The sequence below is a fragment of the Triticum urartu genome, chromosome 2A, assembly GCF_056163025.1.
Source record: "Triticum urartu cultivar PI428250 chromosome 2A, HENAU_Tu73, whole genome shotgun sequence".
Classification (NCBI taxonomy): Eukaryota; Viridiplantae; Streptophyta; class Magnoliopsida; order Poales; family Poaceae; genus Triticum; species Triticum urartu.
The window spans coordinates 613,617,653-613,635,931 of NC_141874.1; the positions used below are offsets into that span (position 1 = coordinate 613,617,653).

The following is an 18,279-nucleotide window of genomic DNA, read 5'->3' on the forward strand; positions in this document are numbered from 1 at the left end:
TTTTCTCCTAGTCTCCTTTCTTCAATAGTTCAACTTTTCCCCAATTAATTGACCCAAGTTCCCAAAGGCCGGCGCTACAAATGATGCTTGCCAATGGATTGTTTCGTTGTATTATTAGTCCTTCATCATTTGATGGGTTCCTCAACCTGGTTCTTCCATCTTTTAAGTACTCTGTGGCGACAAAGCCTCGATGGGCATCGGCGAGGACGAACGCGGCGAACCAGCCACACACCACCCCGATGCTCGAGGCGTTGAGGGCGGCGCAGGCCGCAGCATGTTCCAGCGACCGGTGAGAAGCTGGCCGTGGCCTCGGGGGGGGGGGGGGGGGAGGGGGGGCTTCATGGATTAGGCTATAACGGGCGCTTAAAATAGTTAGAGTGGTCACACTTGCACGGGCGTTGCGACATTCCTCGTTCTCCCCGTGTGTGTCTAGGGGTTCTATTTTCCATTTTCATTCTATATTTGGCTTCAGGTTTTCACTTTGCATGAACTATAGTTCATGTTGGACTGCGGGTTCAAGTTCCTTTTTGGGCTGTTTTTTTCTGTTCTTTTTTTCCTTCTTCTTGTTATTTTTTCATCTGTCATAAGTTGCCGGCTCATTCCCGAAAATTGTACCTGAACCTCACTATCGAAGATGGTTGATCTTTGGGCCACACCCCTAGACTCCCACCCAGGGCCGGCCCTGGGCCATGGCGAAGAGTGCGACCGCCTAGGGCCCAGCCCGAGCAGGGGGGCATATCCTGTAATGTATGTGTACTACAGGATGTAGAAGGAAAAAAGAAGAAGCAGCGATGGCAGCAGGCCCAGCCATTCTATTACGCGCACGTTGCTCTTCCCGAGAACGCCGCCGTCACCTCCTCTTGTTTCTTCTCCCAGTCTCCTTTCTTCAATAGTTCAAGTTTTCCCCAATTAATTGACCCAAGTTCCCAAAGGCCGGCGCTACAAACGATGCTAGCCAATGGATTGTTTCGTTGTATTATTAGTCCTTCATCATTTGATGGGTTCCTCAACCTGGTTCTTCCATCTTTTAAGTACTCTGTGGCGACAAAGCCTCGATGGGCATCGGCAAGGACTAACGCGGCGAACCAGCCACACACCACCCCGATGCTCGAGGCGTTGAGGGCAGCGCAGGCCGCAGCGTGTTCCAGCGACCGGTGAGAAGCTGGCCGTGGCCGTTGGGGCCATTGCGAGGCGAGGGGCCAAACCATGAAGTTTCTTAGTTTTAGACTGCACGTAAGTCATTCAAGAGATTTTTTTAGCAAATACTTTGACGCTTGTCTACGTATTTCTGTTATGTGAAGTGATGATTAACTTTCTCTCATTATGTACGACTCTTGCAGGCTGCCTGGCAGGAGATATGTTGATTGCTTGAAGCATTGCTTGAATAAGGACTCAAGAAATCAGGTGTTTTTTTTCTTTTTTTGTTACAAGAATGTTGCCTAAAATGCATTTATCCGGTTGTAAGGAGAAAAACAAAATGTAGATCAGTTAATTGAAACTCAAAAAGGGTGGTCTGCATAAATTCATTTTAACATATGTCACTACTGAGAAGAGTTAGATGTTCATAATTTCGACAAATGCTACTGCTGAGATTCCTGAGAAGTTATATGCTCGTAGTGTTAGAGGATAACAACATTTTTTGGAGGAGAAAATAATAACATATAATATAATCATGGAAGTAAAAAAATTCTCTACTATAGCCATTGGGCCCATTTTGCAGGGCTCGCACAAGGGCCTCCAGAATATTAGGGCCGGCCCTGCTCCCACCTCGAAGCAACATTTGGGTTCGTCACGTGGAGCACCACCTGCGCAAGATCCGGCAAAGCGGTCTGAACAGAGCACACGATGTCCACCCGACGAGACGTGTAGCACCCCCAAGATGGAAGGGAGTGGGAGCAATGGAGAAGGGTGGCGAACGAGACAACCCACAATACGACCTTCGATGGCAATGGGCGGGGCATCGTCGCCTTTATGCTACCACACGACTTCATCCTCCTAGTTCTCAGAAATATTCAGCTTGCTTCACATTTGAGACAACATTGATTCACCAGATTCGAAGAAGTGTACTAGCAATAGTGCGCATGACGGCAGTATCACACCAATTGACATCCAGCAACGATTTTCTCTTCATCAATGCTCCTTTGATTGCATCACGGAACCAAAAGTATTCTTAGCAAGGGATATGAGTAGAAGGAAAAGTTTCTCTAACTTTGTAGTTAAAAGAATGATCTGGAAAAGGTGCCTTATAAAACAAATTGCGAACGAATCGTAAAAAAAAAATCCTTGGAGTATATAATTTAATCATAAAAAAACTAACACCGGAAAATTTCCTCAAATGTCCGATATTTCTATTAAAAAACTTAATGTACATTTTGGTTTATTATTTAGTAATAATCATTTTGGTTTACTTGCATTTTTCAGTTGCTAGTGATAAGGATCTGGACTAAGCTGAGTCCTTCACGTTTTCAGCTGCAGCGCAGAAGCGCATACGCTGTCCCTCTCAGGTCGTCGCGCATTCTATTTTCTCCTAAAAAAAAGTCGGTTCCCATCGTGCGCTTGCGTGAGTTTTTTGCTTCCCGGCTTTCGCCACCGGAACAGGCACACTGTCCGGTAGCCGTTTTTTGCAGGAAGCTGGGAGGAGGCAGCACCGTGGGAAGGTCACCGGCGAGGCGTCCGTACCTCTCCTTTCCCCTTCCGTGCGATGGATGGAGCTGGGAGGCTGCGCAAACCACGGAGCTGTGTCGCCGGCTAATTCATGGCGCTAACCGCCACCGCCGGCGCCGAGTGCGACCGTCGTGCTTGGCCACGGCCTAAATCACGGCACTGTAGCAAGTTTAGGCGGGCATTTCGAAGCCAAAAATGGGAAACTGTGCACGCCAGTACGCCACGCAAACCCCACTACGGATACGGAGGCGCTGCGCCTGCGCGCCTGCCCGAGCGAGAACTGCCAGGCGACGATCACACTTCACTCCCTCCCTGCACGCAGCCGCCGCGGCTATAAAATGCGGCGCCATCCCCCACAGGAACGATCACACTTCACTCGCTGCCTTCTCTTCCTCTCTAGGCTCTAGCACACGCACATGATGAACTCGAGGGTGGCGATGGCCGCGTGGTGGGTTTGTGGACTCCTCCCGCTTCTGCTGCTGGCGGTGGCCGCGGATGGGGACTCGGAGCCGCTGATCCGGCTGCCGACGGAGAACGGGCATGCCCCTGCCCCTGCGCCTGGCCCTGCCGCGTCAGCGCCAGAGGAAAGGGTGACGAAGTGGGCCGTGCTCGTTGCGGGCTCCTCCGGCTACGAGAACTACCGGCACCAGGTGAGACGAGGGTCCTCACTAAGACACTAATGCAGCTCGTATATCATTCATTCACTATATGAAAATTCTGATAGCGTGTGCTTGCTCAACGATTATTTGTGGTGCTGTTGATGCACGACGACGACGTACAGGCCGATGTATGTCACGCGTACCAGATCCTGAAGAAGGGAGGACTCAAGGATGAGAACATAGTGGTTTTTATGTACGACGATATCGCCAACAGCCCTGAAAACCCAAGGCGTGGGGTCGTCATCAACCATCCTAAAGGCAAAGATGTTTACCATGGTGTTCCCAAGGTATTATTAATATTACCTTTAATTCAAACAAGAGTGTTGCTTTGATGTAAAGAATGCATAGCGTTGTATACCTAGTTTCCTACAATGACTGATGATCATCTTTATTACAGGATTACACCGGTGAGCACGTCACTGCTAAAAACTTGTATGCGGTTCTCTTGGGGAACAAAACTGCGGTCACCGGAGGGAGTAGGAAGGTGATAAACAGCAAACCGAATGATCACATCTTCATCTACTACACGGATCATGGGGGTGCTGGTTCACTTGGTACATGCATATATACTCCCACATAAACCTTGTACTTCAGCTGATTTGTTTTCTAGTACAAACTTAGCTAAACTTATCAAGTTTTTATGTAGGTATGCCCAACGTGCCGTTTGTTTATGCTGGCGACTTCATCAAAGTGTTACGGCAAAAGCATGCTTCCAAAAGCTATTCGAAAATGGTATGCATCCTTTCTTTCCCTTTTCCCCTTAATAAAGATTATTGTCTTGAGATCTCTATTGTTTTTGAATCTGAAACAGCATGTATGCTTTGAGTCTCATCTCTAATGAGAACTACCACAATTTTGGCAGATCATATATGTTGAAGCGTGTGAGAGTGGCAGCATCTTTGAGGGTTTAATGCCACAAGATCACAATATTTATGTTACAACAGCAGCAAATGCGGAAGAAAGTAGCTGGGCAGCATACTGCCCTGGGATGGAAGTACCACCTCCTTCTGAATACAAGACCTGTTTAGGTGACGCATACAGTGTGTCTTGGATGGAAGACAGGTACGTAATAAGCAGCAGCTGTAATACATGTACTACATTACTTCAAGTTTGTATCTGTTATCTAGGAGTACAATCATGAGGTTCGCTTTCTATTCTGAATCATCGGGTCGGATCCTGCTTAACTTGCAGTGAAACTCACAATCTGAAGAAGGAAAGCATCAAGCAGCAGTACGAGGTGGTTAAAGCGAGAACGGCACCCCCAAACGAGTCCAGTATTGGCTCTCATGTCATGGAGTATGGTGACAAGACATTCAAGGGTGACATGCTTTTCCTCTATCAAGGTTTCGATCCTGCAAAGTCATACTCCAGTTATTTCAGGCAGCGTTTGCCCAGCCTCAAGGGTGCAATCAATCAAAGAGATGCCGACATTCTTTTCATGTGGAAGAAGGTAAAGTTCCAGTTATTTCAGCTTAAGCTCGTATTTCTTGTCAATTTTTGTGGCCCGTGCTTTGTTTTTCCAAATTTGTCTGCTAACTAATGATGTATCTTCTCGCTTTCAGTATGAGCAGTTAAATGGTGGATCAGAGGAGAAGCAGAGGGCTCTCACGGAGATCAAAGAAACTGTGCTACACAGGAAGCATCTCGACAGCAGTATCGATTTCATCGGGAAGCTTGTCTTTGGATTCGAAAAGGGTCCTTCAGTGCTTGACGCTGCTAGAGGCTCTGGCCAGCCATTGGTCGACGATTGGGATTGTCTGAAGACGATGGTGAGTGTAACATTTCCATATTTAAAATCACATAAATATGCAACACCCTGGACTCTTTCTGCTTCCGGTTGAACTTACTCTGTAGTCTGTACTGATGCCAACTGCCAGGTGCGAATTTTCGAGTCTCAGTGCGGATCACTCACTCAGTATGGCATGAAGCACATGAGGGCGTTCGCCAACATATGCAACAATGGCGTCTCCGAGGCCGAGATGAAGGAGGCAAGCATCAGCGCTTGCGACGATTACGACATGGGGAAGTGGAGCCCGCTGGTTCGAGGGCACAGCGCCTGATCCGCTGCACTGCAGTACATGGGAGCTGTACGCCTGTACCAAATGCTCCAGAGGTTCCTAGCTAGACCTCATATATGGTGTACATACAAACATACATAATACATTGGTATACGTACAAGAAAACACCCAACAATGGCGCCCCATGTGGTGTTGGGTTAATCAGTAGTTTATGATCGTGCTCGTGCCTTTGTAAATCAAATTTTACTGCAATCAATTGAAAGGCAATGATTATTATGTAGCAAAAGTGTGTGAATGTCTTTGCATGACAGTGTCATCTATTTTTTGTGAGAATGGTTGACAGTGCCATCTGATTAGGTAATAATGAACAGGTGGGCCATTATTAGTGGGCCAAAATTGACGACCCCTCTGATTTGGTAGTGATCCTCCTACAGACAGCCCTACCAAGATCACTTCGTAAGCTATCGCTGCTAACAAGATGAGAATACAATGTTTGCGAATCTTCTTCGGACCATGCTAGTGTAGATCTGTAAGTTGTGCAGCACTGCTGCTCCCCATATTCAAGTTTCCAGTACATGACCAATGAATGAAAGGAAATCTAAAAAAGAGTGGTTGGAGTTGAACTTCCATGGATTTCAGGATGAAGATATGAAGTATAGCATTTCAGACAAAGTCTTTCGAATTTATAGCGATCCAAGAATAGTAATAGGGATACAAACCACATACAAATGATATTACAAGCAAAAAAGTAGAAGAACGTTAATAATCAGGAATAGCCAGTACCAGTCTTAAATACTTTTATTAACTGTACACTTCTGTTTCTGGTTTTATTTTTTCCAATACCTTCTCAGCATCAATAAAGCCCCCTAAGGGACCCAATGGTGTATATTTTACTTGCCTCCAACTGTTAAGATGAAGAGTATGAATAATTTGAGATGAGCGCAAAAAGAAATTTATATGGGAAAACATGCCATATTTAAATAAACAAGGGCATGATATTAATTAACTTCAGTACCTGGGTATAAATGGCAGTGCCAGGCAGTGAAGATGGAGGTGATCAATACTATTAAATGGTGGCTGATGAAAACCAAATCTACAAGTAATAACAGAAAAGTATAATTGTTAACAACATATGATACTGCTTTCAAGCTGATCTACACCATGCCAGAACAAATGTATTTCTTTTGTTTTTAGCAATACCTATGTTCCTCAGATTTGGGAGCATCTCGACTGAGTAAATCTTTTCCCACCTTCACCATGTGACTAACTGCAAAGGAGAAAAATGTTATAGTTCACCAAGCATCCATGGTCGAACAAAATGACATGTAGTAGCAAGCCAGTGTTACATGAAGCAAGAAGCTATGAGCACACACCTAACTGGTGATCTTCGTTGGTTCTTTGGAGATTTTTTACAGTTGGTATATGCTCGATGGGTATGACAAGATAGTGCCTGCAAACGTTGCACAACGAGAATACTCGAACACAGATCTTCAAGATAAAAGAAATGCTATGCACAAGCTGATCATAAATGATGGATCTTGTGGTGGTCAATAGAAGAACTGAACTCATATTGCTGCTAAGAGTAAAATCAAGGGATAAGCACTCTGGCATATCAAGGGCTTATCAAAGAGGCAGACAGCAAAAAGAGCTCAACATCGCCTGTTATCCCTTTCACTGAGTACATGTAAAACGTGTTTGACATGTTTGATACTCCCTCCGTCCCAAAATAAGTGTCTCAACTTTGTACTAACTCTAGTACAAGGTTGTACTAAGCTTGAGACACTTATTTTGGGACGGAGGGAATAGATGTTATTAACCACCACACACATATTAATTACAGCAACTAACTGATCATGAAATGTAAACTATGCCATATTTTTTATAGTTGTACAAATTTAATCAGAGAACTGCAATTGTACATGTATACCATATGTCATCTATATCACTACCTTGCATGAGATTAAAATAAACACAACGCTAACGCTACTCAAGAAGTGAATGATAACTTGCTAGGAAAGGCGGTGTTTCGGATAGGTGTCCAGACAAATATTGGTCTCAATGAACAGTAACCTGTGCATAGGCACATATCAGCACACACTAGGTTCTCAGCTGATTGACAAGAGCAGTCAAAAAATTGCTCTGGCAGTGAGTAGCAAACATTGAAAGGAAACACCGATTACGTGACATGATAAACAGCAACTGTGTGACCTGATAAACACTAACTACACGACAGTTTCTTAACACAATCAGAATATAAAGAAAACATTATTTACACACACTTAGATAGCAAACAAATCAAGCAGCTCCAACTATAAGAGTATAAGACTACAAGAGTACCAGCTTGCACTAGCAGGACAGATGAAGAACTAAATCTAAACACCAATTCTCGTGATGCTCGCCAATTGTTCGACGAAATGAACAAGAGCACTACTACCTCGATGAGGTGTGCTAATGCCACATCTAGACCAAGGACAGCGACACGGCGCTGAAAGAACAGACTACAACGGCCAGCAAGTACCTGAACGCGGACGGATTGATGTCCTGGAACGCGACGACCTTGTCATCCTGCGCACAACAGCAAAAGGTCGAACATTTAGCAAGCAAATCGACAGGTGGCGGAGTTCAGATCGGAGAAGGTGAGGGGACGGTGTACGGAACGGAGTAGAGGAGAGCGGCGGTGGAAGCGGGGGCGCGGCGGGCGATGTCGCAGAAGACGCACCAGTCCGCCATCGGCGTCCGTCCTGCCCTCTTCGCAGCGGAGCCGCGGAAGCAGAACGACTTCTTCATGGCCCCCCTTCCACCGGTTGGGGGATGGGTAGGTGGGAGGGCGACGCGGAATTGACCGATTCAGCGACGCGCCGGGACGCGGCGGCCGCGCTCGCGGTTGCTTGCCGCCGTCGTCGAAGTCGTCGGCAGCGTGATTCCACGGCGCGGCCGACGCGACTGGTGGTTCTGGGCGAGGCCCAGTGTGGCAGCTCGTCGATTGGGTTGGGCTCTTAGAGTAAAGCTGGAAGCCCAACTACTAGTAGTGCACTGTAATTTCACCTTTCTTTCTGTTTGATATAAAAAAAAGCTTTCTTTCTGTTTTTATTTTAAAGAGCAGATGCTCTCAATTAATCAAACACCAGCATTATGACGACTAATTCACCACCAGAGCCCTGGGCCAGATGGGTTTCCTACACATTTTTTCCAGCGTCGCTAGAATATTTGTGGAGCAAGGTTACTACGGCGATTCTTCGCCGGTAGCTATCAACCATACATATATTGTGCTCATTCTCAAAGTGGCTAGGCCGAAGGAGGCGTGCTAGTTTCGTTCAATTACTTTGTGCAATATTACTTACACAATCGCCTCTAAAGATCTCTCCAACAAGCTGAAGGTGGTTTTGTCCGATATCATACCTGTTGATCAGTTGGTTTTGTTCCTCGAGGATCATAACTTATAATATTGTAGCAGCTTATGAGTGTATCCATTTTCTGAAGAGAAATAAGGCCAAGTGCGATAAGTTCTGTTCCCACATATGGTCCAATGTAAGCCCGAGTTAGGGAGAGGATGACGAATCTAAACTATATATACAACCATAACAATATAGAACATGTGAACATGCTTCGAATGAGAAGAATTTATTTTCCCAAGATTGTGAACATGCTCCCTCTGTGTCTTCTGGTCTTTCCCCGAAGCTTATATGATCTCTTATATTACAGAAAAATCACCGTAAATTTTCATCGTCTTTGCACTTTAGTAGGTATTGTCTTAGGGCATATGCAAAGCAAGCCCTCAAAAGGAACACTGCGACATGTCCGGGGTGTGTCCATGGACAGGATAGGAAAAGTAGCCATCAAACACGATCCTCAAAAATGTCCATGCATGCGTGTGTTGTGTGTGTGGTGTGCGGCTGGGAGAAGAAAGTAAGGTGCCGTGCGGTTGCTTTTGGTTAGACATGCACATGTCCGGACGCCCACAGAACGTTTTCAAGTTTACAGCCAGCATACCAGAATTCAAACATACAAATTGGTTCGAGGATATTTAAGGGACCATGTTGGATGAAAAAAAATGATCCGAACACTTATGTCCAAACATATACGGACAGCCCGCTTTGGAGATTTCGCTAAGAGTCGACTTCCCCGTGTAGCTTCTGTTAATGTAAGTTAAGGGAAAACTCTTTTATACGATGAAGAAAATCCTACTGACCAGATGAAGAAGATACGCAAAAGAGAATCACTGGTGAAGGGGAATTCCTTACGGTCATGTCCGATCGTATTCGTAGGTGACAAACCGAACGCTCAGTTGACAGGCAGAGAAACTTATCCGTAGCAAGGTCCATTCTCCTGTCGCGGGAGTTTGCCACAACGAGCCACGAACCGAGCGGTCGACTCGACAGGAAGCGTCGGTTGGCGCGTGGCCCGACTGGTCCGGTCCACATTGGCTCAACTACACGGGAGAAACAGAGCCATGCGGTCGGTCGAGACTCGGTTTTTTACCGATCGGGGCCGGAACTTTCCGTGTCACGCTTGCTTTTTTGCTCCGTCGCGTCTCCGACGATCCCGTGGACAGATGGGATCGATCGCCGCGCCGCGCGCCCGGTCACGTAGTACTCCTCAAGTTTGCACGACCCACAAGTGACACATACTGTACTACTCCCTCCGTTCCATAATACTGTATAACAATATTTTTAACACTACTAGTGTAAAAAATGTTCTTATATTTTAGGACATAGAGAGTATGTGATAAGCAATTCAAATGAATAAAAAAAGTTTGCACGGCCCACCGGTCGCCATCCGACCGGCCGGTTGATGCAGCTAACGTGGAGAAAAACGGAGCCGCACGGCCGCACCGTGCATGACCTTGCGGTCCACAATTATCCAAGAACGATCCTAATCTCTCTGCAGAGACACACACGAGCATTCCTATCACGATCGAATCGATAGTGCTGCGGTGCAAAGGAGCACGTGCTGGATCCGGCAGCATGCACGCGGACGTTCCGGTAGCTCTGCTCGCCGCCGGCGAGAAGGTTTACGCACGATCTTATCCATGACCCGCCCCGCCGGACGGCCGTCATCAGGTCCCTGTCGGCGTATTAAACCACCGCTCAAGGCGCTTGGATTGGAGGCTCTCCACGTACGTACCGTATCCGACTGGCCTCCCGATCATTCGGCTGTGCGGCTAGATCGACCGATCGGCGAGCTGTTTTTCTGTTTCACGATCCAGACAGCCTCGCAGTCTGAATATCCAGATCGTCGCGCGCAACAACTCACTTGCTTCAGTTTACCGCGTCCTTTTCGGTTTTCCTGTTGGCGATTAATTGCAGGGCATTTAGTCTGCATGGGTTGTTCAAACGGGCACGTAATGCCTCGGTTTGCTTCCGGGAGAAGCGCCATATTAGGTTATGTTTGTGTGCTCGAATTAGCATCTCCGTAGTACTCCCTATAAGTAATGGTCTAAACGCTCTTATATTTTTTTATGAAGGGAATACTTACCAGCTTGCTCTCCCCGCACAGAAAACAAGAAAGAAAGAAAGAAAGAAAAAACTTACGGTTGGTCAAAGTTGGCTATGTCAACAGCGACATCACACAACAGGCCTTCAGCAAAAAGAAAGGCAACATGTACGTAGACTTTAACAGGTGGTAAAAAGTTGTAAACATTTGCTAACCATCAAGCACCTGAAGTCTGCTCGCACCTGTCAATTCCACCAAGGGCGAAAACGATGGCAACGTGATGAGCACATTAAGGAGCGCCGACTCCGGCGAGACCGAGTCAGGACCTCGCCGGAGATGAGGATGACGCAGCGAGCGGCAACAAGATGCGAAGTACCAGGAGGAGGCGAGAAAGCAGGTTTACTGATGCGGATTAGCCGGAGAAGAATGGGAGGGCGGCGTGGTGGTTGCGGATGGATACGACAACAAGCGGCCTGGCCCATGATGGATCAGATAGTGGGCGGAAGAGAGGTTGAAGCAGAGCGATGTCCAAGATCACGGCTGTTGGTTGAAGATTTAACGGTCCACAATTATTACTGACACAAAGAAAAAAAAAGAATTCAGACACCTGACTAATAGGTGCCACCTGGCTGTTGGTAGAAGCCCCCGTCTTCAAATTCGATTGTTTGTTTTATTGCTTGCTTATTAAGACTGGTTTTAAATGCAACTTCCCGCAGTTTTCTTCCCTCACCCTAGGCGGTTAGGACAAAAAATTTCCTCCAGACTTCACTGGCGAGCTTGTGCATTCGCCTCCCCTATGCCCGCCGCTCTGGCGGCTGGTGACAGAGAGGAGAATCCCGGTGCCTTCACTCTGGTTAGTAGTTCAGATTAGGGTTTTTTAGTCTTTGTAGGTGTGGCGCCTGGGCGGATGGCAGCTTCTTCTTCGAGTTTCTCTTCTGTGCTTCGATCCTCCTCGAGTATATCCATTTAAACGTACTCGATGGAGCTCCGGCGTAGATTCTTGCCACCACCTTGGGACGTAAGGTTAGGGTTTTCGTCGTGTGACGAGATTTTGGTGTCAAATACTTCAGATCTATACAAGGATTCAATGGGGACGAACACGGCTCCAGGGCGCTAGTGCTTAGGGGCACATGTAAGAAGACCTATGTCTATCATCGACAAGATCAAGCCGACTCAGGTAGGGGAGCGGCGACAGCGGCACGCCGACAGCTCGTTCTGGCGGCAATAGTAGTCGTTTAGTGATCTCAGAATCTTGATGTAATTTTTATTATATTTGAAATGCTTTGTACTTTCGATGAACTTTTATAAGAGATCTGATCATTTAAAAAATAAATGCAACCCCCACAAAAAATGTAGTTTTAAATTCAGTTTTGCTAAAGCACATCTAGATGTGCCATAAGTATTGCACATCCAAGTTCTATGCCAATGATTTTACATGAAGATTTTTGCAACCATTTTCGGACACTCTTTTTTCTTTTTCTTTCTATTTTGATTGAGTCATTTAGATGTGCAATAAGTAAAGCATATCTAGATGTGCCCTGGGCACACCCTTTCCTTTGTGCTTGCTTTTTTGCTACCCAAAGTTGTTGCTTGGTCACTTTTTTTTGGAGAACTTTTTTAGAACTCTCTTTTGTTTTGTTGGATTGGAAGAGTCACGACACAAAACTGGTCGATCAGCGTCTCAGTATTGATAGAAATCCTAGCAGAAATTTCTCCTACAGTTCCCAGTCAAAAAAAAAATCCTAGCAGAAAGTCTCGTACTTATTAAATGCGAACAGCTATCAAACGATCCTCTCAAGAAAAAAAAACATCTATCAAACAGTACGCCAGTTGTTGCCAGAAAATGATAGTGAATTATTTTTGTAACTTGTCAGACATAGCTTGCTTCCTTCTATATCTCATCGTGTACACCACGTGGGAATACAAAACAGTTTTGCTAAAGCACATCTAGATGTGCCATAAGTATTGCACATCTAAGTCATATGTCATTGATCTTACATTGAGATTCGTGTGAATATTTTTTTTTTCCTTTTTTCTTTATGCTTGATTCACTCACTTAGATGTGCAATAACTAGAGCACATCTAGATGTGCCCTAGACACACCCAATACAAAATTACATTACATGATGAACAGCTGAACTATTCCTAGTCTTAGATAACTCAATCAATGAACTAACACATCCAACAAGGCAACAATGAGTGTTGAATATACGAACAAATTACTACGTGATTTAATCAGAATAAACAGTAAATAAATCATGATGACAATAACAGATATTAAACTAATCATACGACTAGCATAGTAGATGAATAGATCGAATCTAAGGCACAAACTAGAATAGGAATTCTAGCACGATCTCAAACAGACATGACATAATTACGTATGGCGCAGCGGGAGCAGAACCGCCGGCGTTGATGTTGTCGCCCATGCCGTCGATGAAGAGCTTCCTGAGGTTGGGGAAGAAGTCGTCATTCGGGAAGTAGTTGCTGCCAGCATTCGCACGAGTGTGCTCCCCAAAAACCTGATTGCGGGGTTTCGGAGGCCTGCTGTCCCTTATCACGGTGCATGCCGGAAGGAGGGATGAAGTAGACTTGTGTGGCGGTTAGGGTGGACGTCTGCCTGTTTATATAGTTCGGGTCGGGTAGGTCGTGGGAGTAAACCCACGTCCAAGTCGGTAACAGCCCAACGATCCAAAAGAATCGAACACCGCTGAGTAATTAATGCGTTCGTTAATTATTAATTAACGAACCATTAATTTTTCTCAAGCAGCAAAAATATAGACAATATGCATAGCTTTGTCCTCGGCCCGGCTCATTCCTGAAACCCGACGCAACGCATCGTGACGAGGCGTGGCCTGGCAAGAGGAGGAGGAGCACACTTATATGTCTCCTCTTCTCATACTCATACAAGTGTTAGAAGAACTCACCTTATAAGATGGTGGTACTCCTACTCAAATAACAATGTGGGATTAAACATTAGTCGCACTCACACCACACAGAGCCATGCATGAATGGGCCATGAGAATTTTCAAATTTTAGTTGGACTTTGAGCCAAAAGTCTACTAGAAAATTCCAACAATGAGTATCAAGGAGATACCCCGCAAAAAAAGAGAGTATCGACGAAATGTGTCTATAAAGTGTAGAACACCGGTTGCCACACGATGCAATAAACCACATATAGCATGCTCCATAGCTGCACCACTCGCATGGAGGAAAGCCCTAGCAGCTGGCGAGTTTAGACTTTAGTTACATTCACCGTTGGCACAGTTTGGCACCTTAAGAGGAACCATGGATTAATGTTTTGGAGAATCCTTTCTATGTTAGATTTTTATGTCTTTGTCAACGAACTCATGATGACAACATCGTATAGTATGAGTCACATGACCGTATTATTATCCTAAGTGCAGTTGCCATGACTGATGTAGTCACCCATCGACACGGGGAGCTTGTGATATTGGTCCCTGTGATCGTCGGCTCTTAATCCAATGAATTGTTGCATGGGGATTTAACATGTCGCAATTGAAAGTGCACGTAGTCCCCATGTGTTGTTTTGGTAATTGATGACAATCCTAATGGACAAATGTTTGCATTGAGTTATACATTTGATGGAAAGTCCCATTAGCAATGCATGAAGAATATTGGATGAATTGAAGGATGTAATCCATCAATACAAACATATGCATTGTGACTTGATAATGAATGACAATTCCTATGAAGAAGCAAAGGCATCAAGAGACATGAAAGTTTGTTCCATGGGTAATGCAATAAGAAGATTGAATGATTTCGAAATGAATGCCCTCTACATTCATCGAGATTGAGATCAATGACTGAATCACGATAGATCAAGTTCTCGAGGGAATGATTAAAGAGAAGAATTCCCATATGGCTTGAAAATTAGAAGCATGATGCTCTCATATGTTGAGTCATGTATGATTATGTCTTGAAGCAAGTAATTCAAGTGAAGAATTCATTGTACCTCTTAAGAGTTCAATATGACCTTCAAGACATCAAGATTAATCATGGAGCAAAGATAAATGTGACCTAGATGAAGATCGAAGATTGAATTCAAATATGGTCAACACACAAGCACAAATAATGTACTACATGGGTTTTTGTGGTATGGTACGGAATGGTCAATTACATTATGTGTACTAACCCATACTATGTGTTTTTCTATATCTATGTGAGTTAGGTGACTCTCATGGGCTTGCATCAAGATGAAGATTCCAATTATCCATGAGAGGATGACATCAAGTAATGGCGATCATGCTTAACAAGGGAAATTTCAAGATAAGCATCCTGAAGTATTACATGCTTGAAGCTTGTGGATGATCACATGATGGACATATGAAGATGGGATACAATTAAGTTCTCCCCGCATGGCTTATGGGGGAGCTATTTGAAGTCTTCATCAAATGATATGATCAAGCTTATGCTTCCATTTTCAGCCAAGAATAAATGTCAACATTAAGCTCAAGTGGAATGCTCTAGTCAAAGGGATTAGTTTATTTGGTTGTAGTTGCATTGATCAACGACCATCACAAAAGGTATATACCCAAGAATGAATTCCTAGGAGCTATCTAGTGTAGCCCTTTTATGTTTCTTGAGTTATAGGGATCTCGTACTATTAAGAGTGTATCAAAGGGGTTCGTGATAGATTTTCTCAAGTCAACATCTTCTATACACAATTCCACTCCTACCATACATTCCAAAGTAAAATCCCAAGCCAAAAAGGGTTCCACAAATTCTATGCTCAAACCTTTGCATTGACTCCATCATCCATTTTGTTTGATATTAGTTAGTCATCTATGTGAGGACCTGGAGCTTTTCAATAGCTAGAAAACAAGCCCAAGATCATCAAAATCGGAGTTCGTATGAAAAAGTTATGCATGTTTTACTTTCGGTATGCTGGCTGTTTTTTGTGGGGACGGAAGTTCCGGGGGCTGGAAGTTCCAGGCTAAACCGAAAGTTTCCATACATCTGGCCGAAGGGAGCCCGAAAGTTCCGGGCCTTCCGGAGGTTCTGGGGGCCAGAAGTTCCAGGCATTCCCAGAAGTTGCGGGCTGTATTTTTCTGAGCAGAACAGGCAGATTTGGTGGGGCACTATATAAGGAACCCTTCTTCCCCAACGAGGTAGTGCTTTTGGATATGAGATTTCCCCATTCTTTTGATCTCTATCCTCCTCCCCAAGCCTCAAAACTCCAATCCATTTTGGGGAAAACTATTCCATGGATCTAGGGTTCATTTGTTGACCTCCTCCATTTTTCCTCTCCTCTCCCATCCCTCCATAGCATTAGTTGCTTTTGGTGGGATTTGAGAGAGAGGGATTTGAGACTTCTTGTGCTAAACCCCAAAGATATTTGTCAGAGTTCTGAAGGAAATATGCCCTAGAGGCAATAATAAAGTTTTTATTTTATATTTCCTTATATCAAGAAATGTTTATTATTCATGCTAGAATTGTATCGGCCGGAAACCTTGATACATGTGTGAATACATAGGCAAAACACTGTGTCCCTAGTGAGCCTCTACTTGACTAGCTCATTGGTCAAATATGGTTAAGGATTCCTAACCATGGACATGAGTTGTCATTTGATAATGGGATCACATCATTAGGAGAATGATGTGATGGACATGACCCATCCGTTAGCTTAGCATATTGATCGTTCAGTTTTATTGCTATTGCTTTCTTCATGTCAAATACATATTCCTTCGACTATGAGATTATGCAACTCCCGGATATCGGAGAAATACCTTGTGTGCTATCAAACATCACAATGTAACTGGGTGATTATAAAGATGCTCTACAGGTATCTCTGAAGGTGTTTGTTGGGTTGGCATAGATCGAGATTGGGATTTGTCACTCCGAATATCGGAGAGGTATCTCTGGGCCTTCTCGGTAATGCACATCAATATAAGCCTTGCAAGCAATGTGACTAAATGAGTTAGTTACGGGATGATGTATTATGGAACGAGTAAAGAGACTTGCCGGTAACGAGATTGAACTAGGTATGAAGATACCGACGATCGAATCTCGGGTAAGTAACATACCGATGACAAAGGGAATAACGTATGTTGTCATTAGGTACGACCGATAAAGATCTTCGTAGTATATGTGGGAACCAATATGTGTTGGGGAACGTAGTAGAAATTCAAAATTTTCTACGCATCACCAAGATCAATCTATGGAGTAATCTAGCAACGAGGGGAAGGAGAGTGCATTTACATACCCTTGTAGATCGCTAAGCGGAAGCGTTCAAGTGAACGGGTTGATGGAGTCGTACTCGTCGTGATCCAAATCACCGATGATCCTAGTGCCGAAAGGACAGCACCTCCGTGTTCAACACACGTACAGCCCGGTGACGTCTCCTACGCCTTGATCCAGCAAGGGGAGAAGGAGAGGTTGGGGAAGACTCCATCCAGCAGCAGCACGACGGCGTGGTGGTGGTGGAGGAGCGCGGGACTCCGGCAGGGCTTCACCAAGCACTACGAGAGACGAGGAGGGAGGGGGGTAGGGCTGCGCCAACAGGGAGAGCAAATCGTGTGTTGGGCAGCCCCCATACCTCAAGTATATATAGGGGGAGGGGAGGGGCTGCGCCCCCACCTAGGGTTCCCTCCCTAGGGGTGGCGGCAGCCCCTAGATCCCATCTGGGAGGCGGCCACAAGGGGGAGAGGGGGAGGCGCACCTAGGGTGGGCCTTAGGGCCCATCTGCCCTAGGGTTTGCCCCCTTCCCCTCTTGGAGGCGCCTTGGGCCTTGGTGGGAGGCGCCCCATCCCACCTAGGGGCTGGTCGCTTCCCACTATTGGCCCATGTAGGCCTCCGGGGCTGGTGGCCCCACCTGGTGGATCCCCGGACCCCTCCGGTGGTCCCGGTACACTACCGGTGATGCCCGGAACACTTCCGGTGGCCAAAAACATACTTCCTATATATCAATCTTTACCTCCGGACCATTCCGGAACTCCTCGTGACATCCGGGATCTCATCCGGGACTCCGAACAACATTCGGTAACCGCGTACATACTTTCCCTATAACCCTAGCATCATCGAACCTTAAGTGTGTAGACCCTACGGGTTCGGAACCATGCAGACATGACCGAGATAACTCTCCGGTCAATAACTAACAGCGGGATCTGGATACCCATGTTGGCTCCCACATGTTCCACGATGATCTCATCGGATGAACCACGATGTCAAGGACTTAATCAATCCCGTATACAATTCCCTTTCTCTAGCGGTACGATACTTGCCCGAGATTCGATCGTCGGTATCCCGATACCTTGTTCAATCTCGTTACTGGCAAGTCTCTTTACTCGTTCCGTAACACATCATCCCGTGATCAACTCCTTGGTCACATTGTGCACATTATGATGATGTCCTACCGAGTGGGCCCAGAGATACCTCTCCGTTTACACGGAGTGACAAATCCCAGTCTCGATTCTTGCCAACCCAACAGACACTTTCGAAGATACCTGTAGTGTACCTTTATAGCCACCCAGTTACGTTGTGAC

The 18,279-nt window shown here is 45.5% G+C and overlaps 2 protein-coding genes across 3 annotated transcripts; one reads left to right on the forward strand and one right to left on the reverse strand.

The window, feature by feature from the left end:
* The first annotated feature begins 3,016 nt into the window (after positions 1–3,016).
* On the forward strand, positions 3,017–5,627 carry LOC125539188 (vacuolar-processing enzyme beta-isozyme 1-like). Its single transcript, XM_048702558.2, has 8 exons — positions 3,017–3,314; positions 3,446–3,610; positions 3,721–3,877; positions 3,970–4,055; positions 4,186–4,385; positions 4,515–4,773; positions 4,886–5,092; positions 5,201–5,627. The coding sequence occupies exons 1-8, from the start codon at positions 3,081–3,083 to the stop codon at positions 5,381–5,383; spliced, it is 1,491 nt and encodes a 496-aa protein (XP_048558515.1). The 5' UTR covers positions 3,017–3,080; the 3' UTR covers positions 5,384–5,627.
* A 326-nt stretch (positions 5,628–5,953) lies between these two features.
* On the reverse strand, positions 5,954–8,313 carry HINT4 (histidine triad nucleotide-binding 4). 2 transcript variants are annotated; one of them, XM_048702560.2, is made up of 6 exons: positions 8,000–8,313; positions 7,860–7,906; positions 6,715–6,791; positions 6,542–6,608; positions 6,357–6,434; positions 5,954–6,245 (listed from the first exon to the last, which is right to left on the reverse strand). In XM_048702560.2, exons 1-6 carry the CDS (start codon positions 8,126–8,128, stop codon positions 6,143–6,145), a joined length of 501 nt encoding a protein of 166 aa, XP_048558517.1. In that variant the 5' UTR covers positions 8,129–8,313; the 3' UTR covers positions 5,954–6,142. The 2 variants fall into 2 exon arrangements, with proteins under 2 accessions (XP_048558517.1, XP_048558516.1); XM_048702559.2 differs by having other exon boundaries at positions 6,715–6,914.
* Between the last annotated feature and the right edge of the window lie 9,966 nt (positions 8,314–18,279).

Coding starts and splice junctions, on each gene's coding strand:
- LOC125539188 (XM_048702558.2), top strand. CDS start 3,081: ATGATGAACTCGAGGGTGGCGATGGCCGCGTGGTGGGTTTGTGGACTC. Junction 3,611..3,720: donor TTTACCATGGTGTTCCCAAG/GTATTATTAATA, acceptor TCTTTATTACAG/GATTACACCGGTGAGCACGT. Junction 5,093..5,200: donor GGGATTGTCTGAAGACGATG/GTGAGTGTAACA, acceptor GCCAACTGCCAG/GTGCGAATTTTCGAGTCTCA.
- HINT4 (XM_048702559.2), bottom strand. CDS start 8,128: ATGAAGAAGTCGTTCTGCTTCCGCGGCTCCGCTGCGAAGAGGGCAGGA. Junction 6,435..6,541: donor CCCAAATCTGAGGAACATAG/GTATTGCTAAAA, acceptor TATTACTTGTAG/ATTTGGTTTTCATCAGCCAC. Junction 6,246..6,356: donor GCACTGCCATTTATACCCAG/GTACTGAAGTTA, acceptor TCATCTTAACAG/TTGGAGGCAAGTAAAATATA.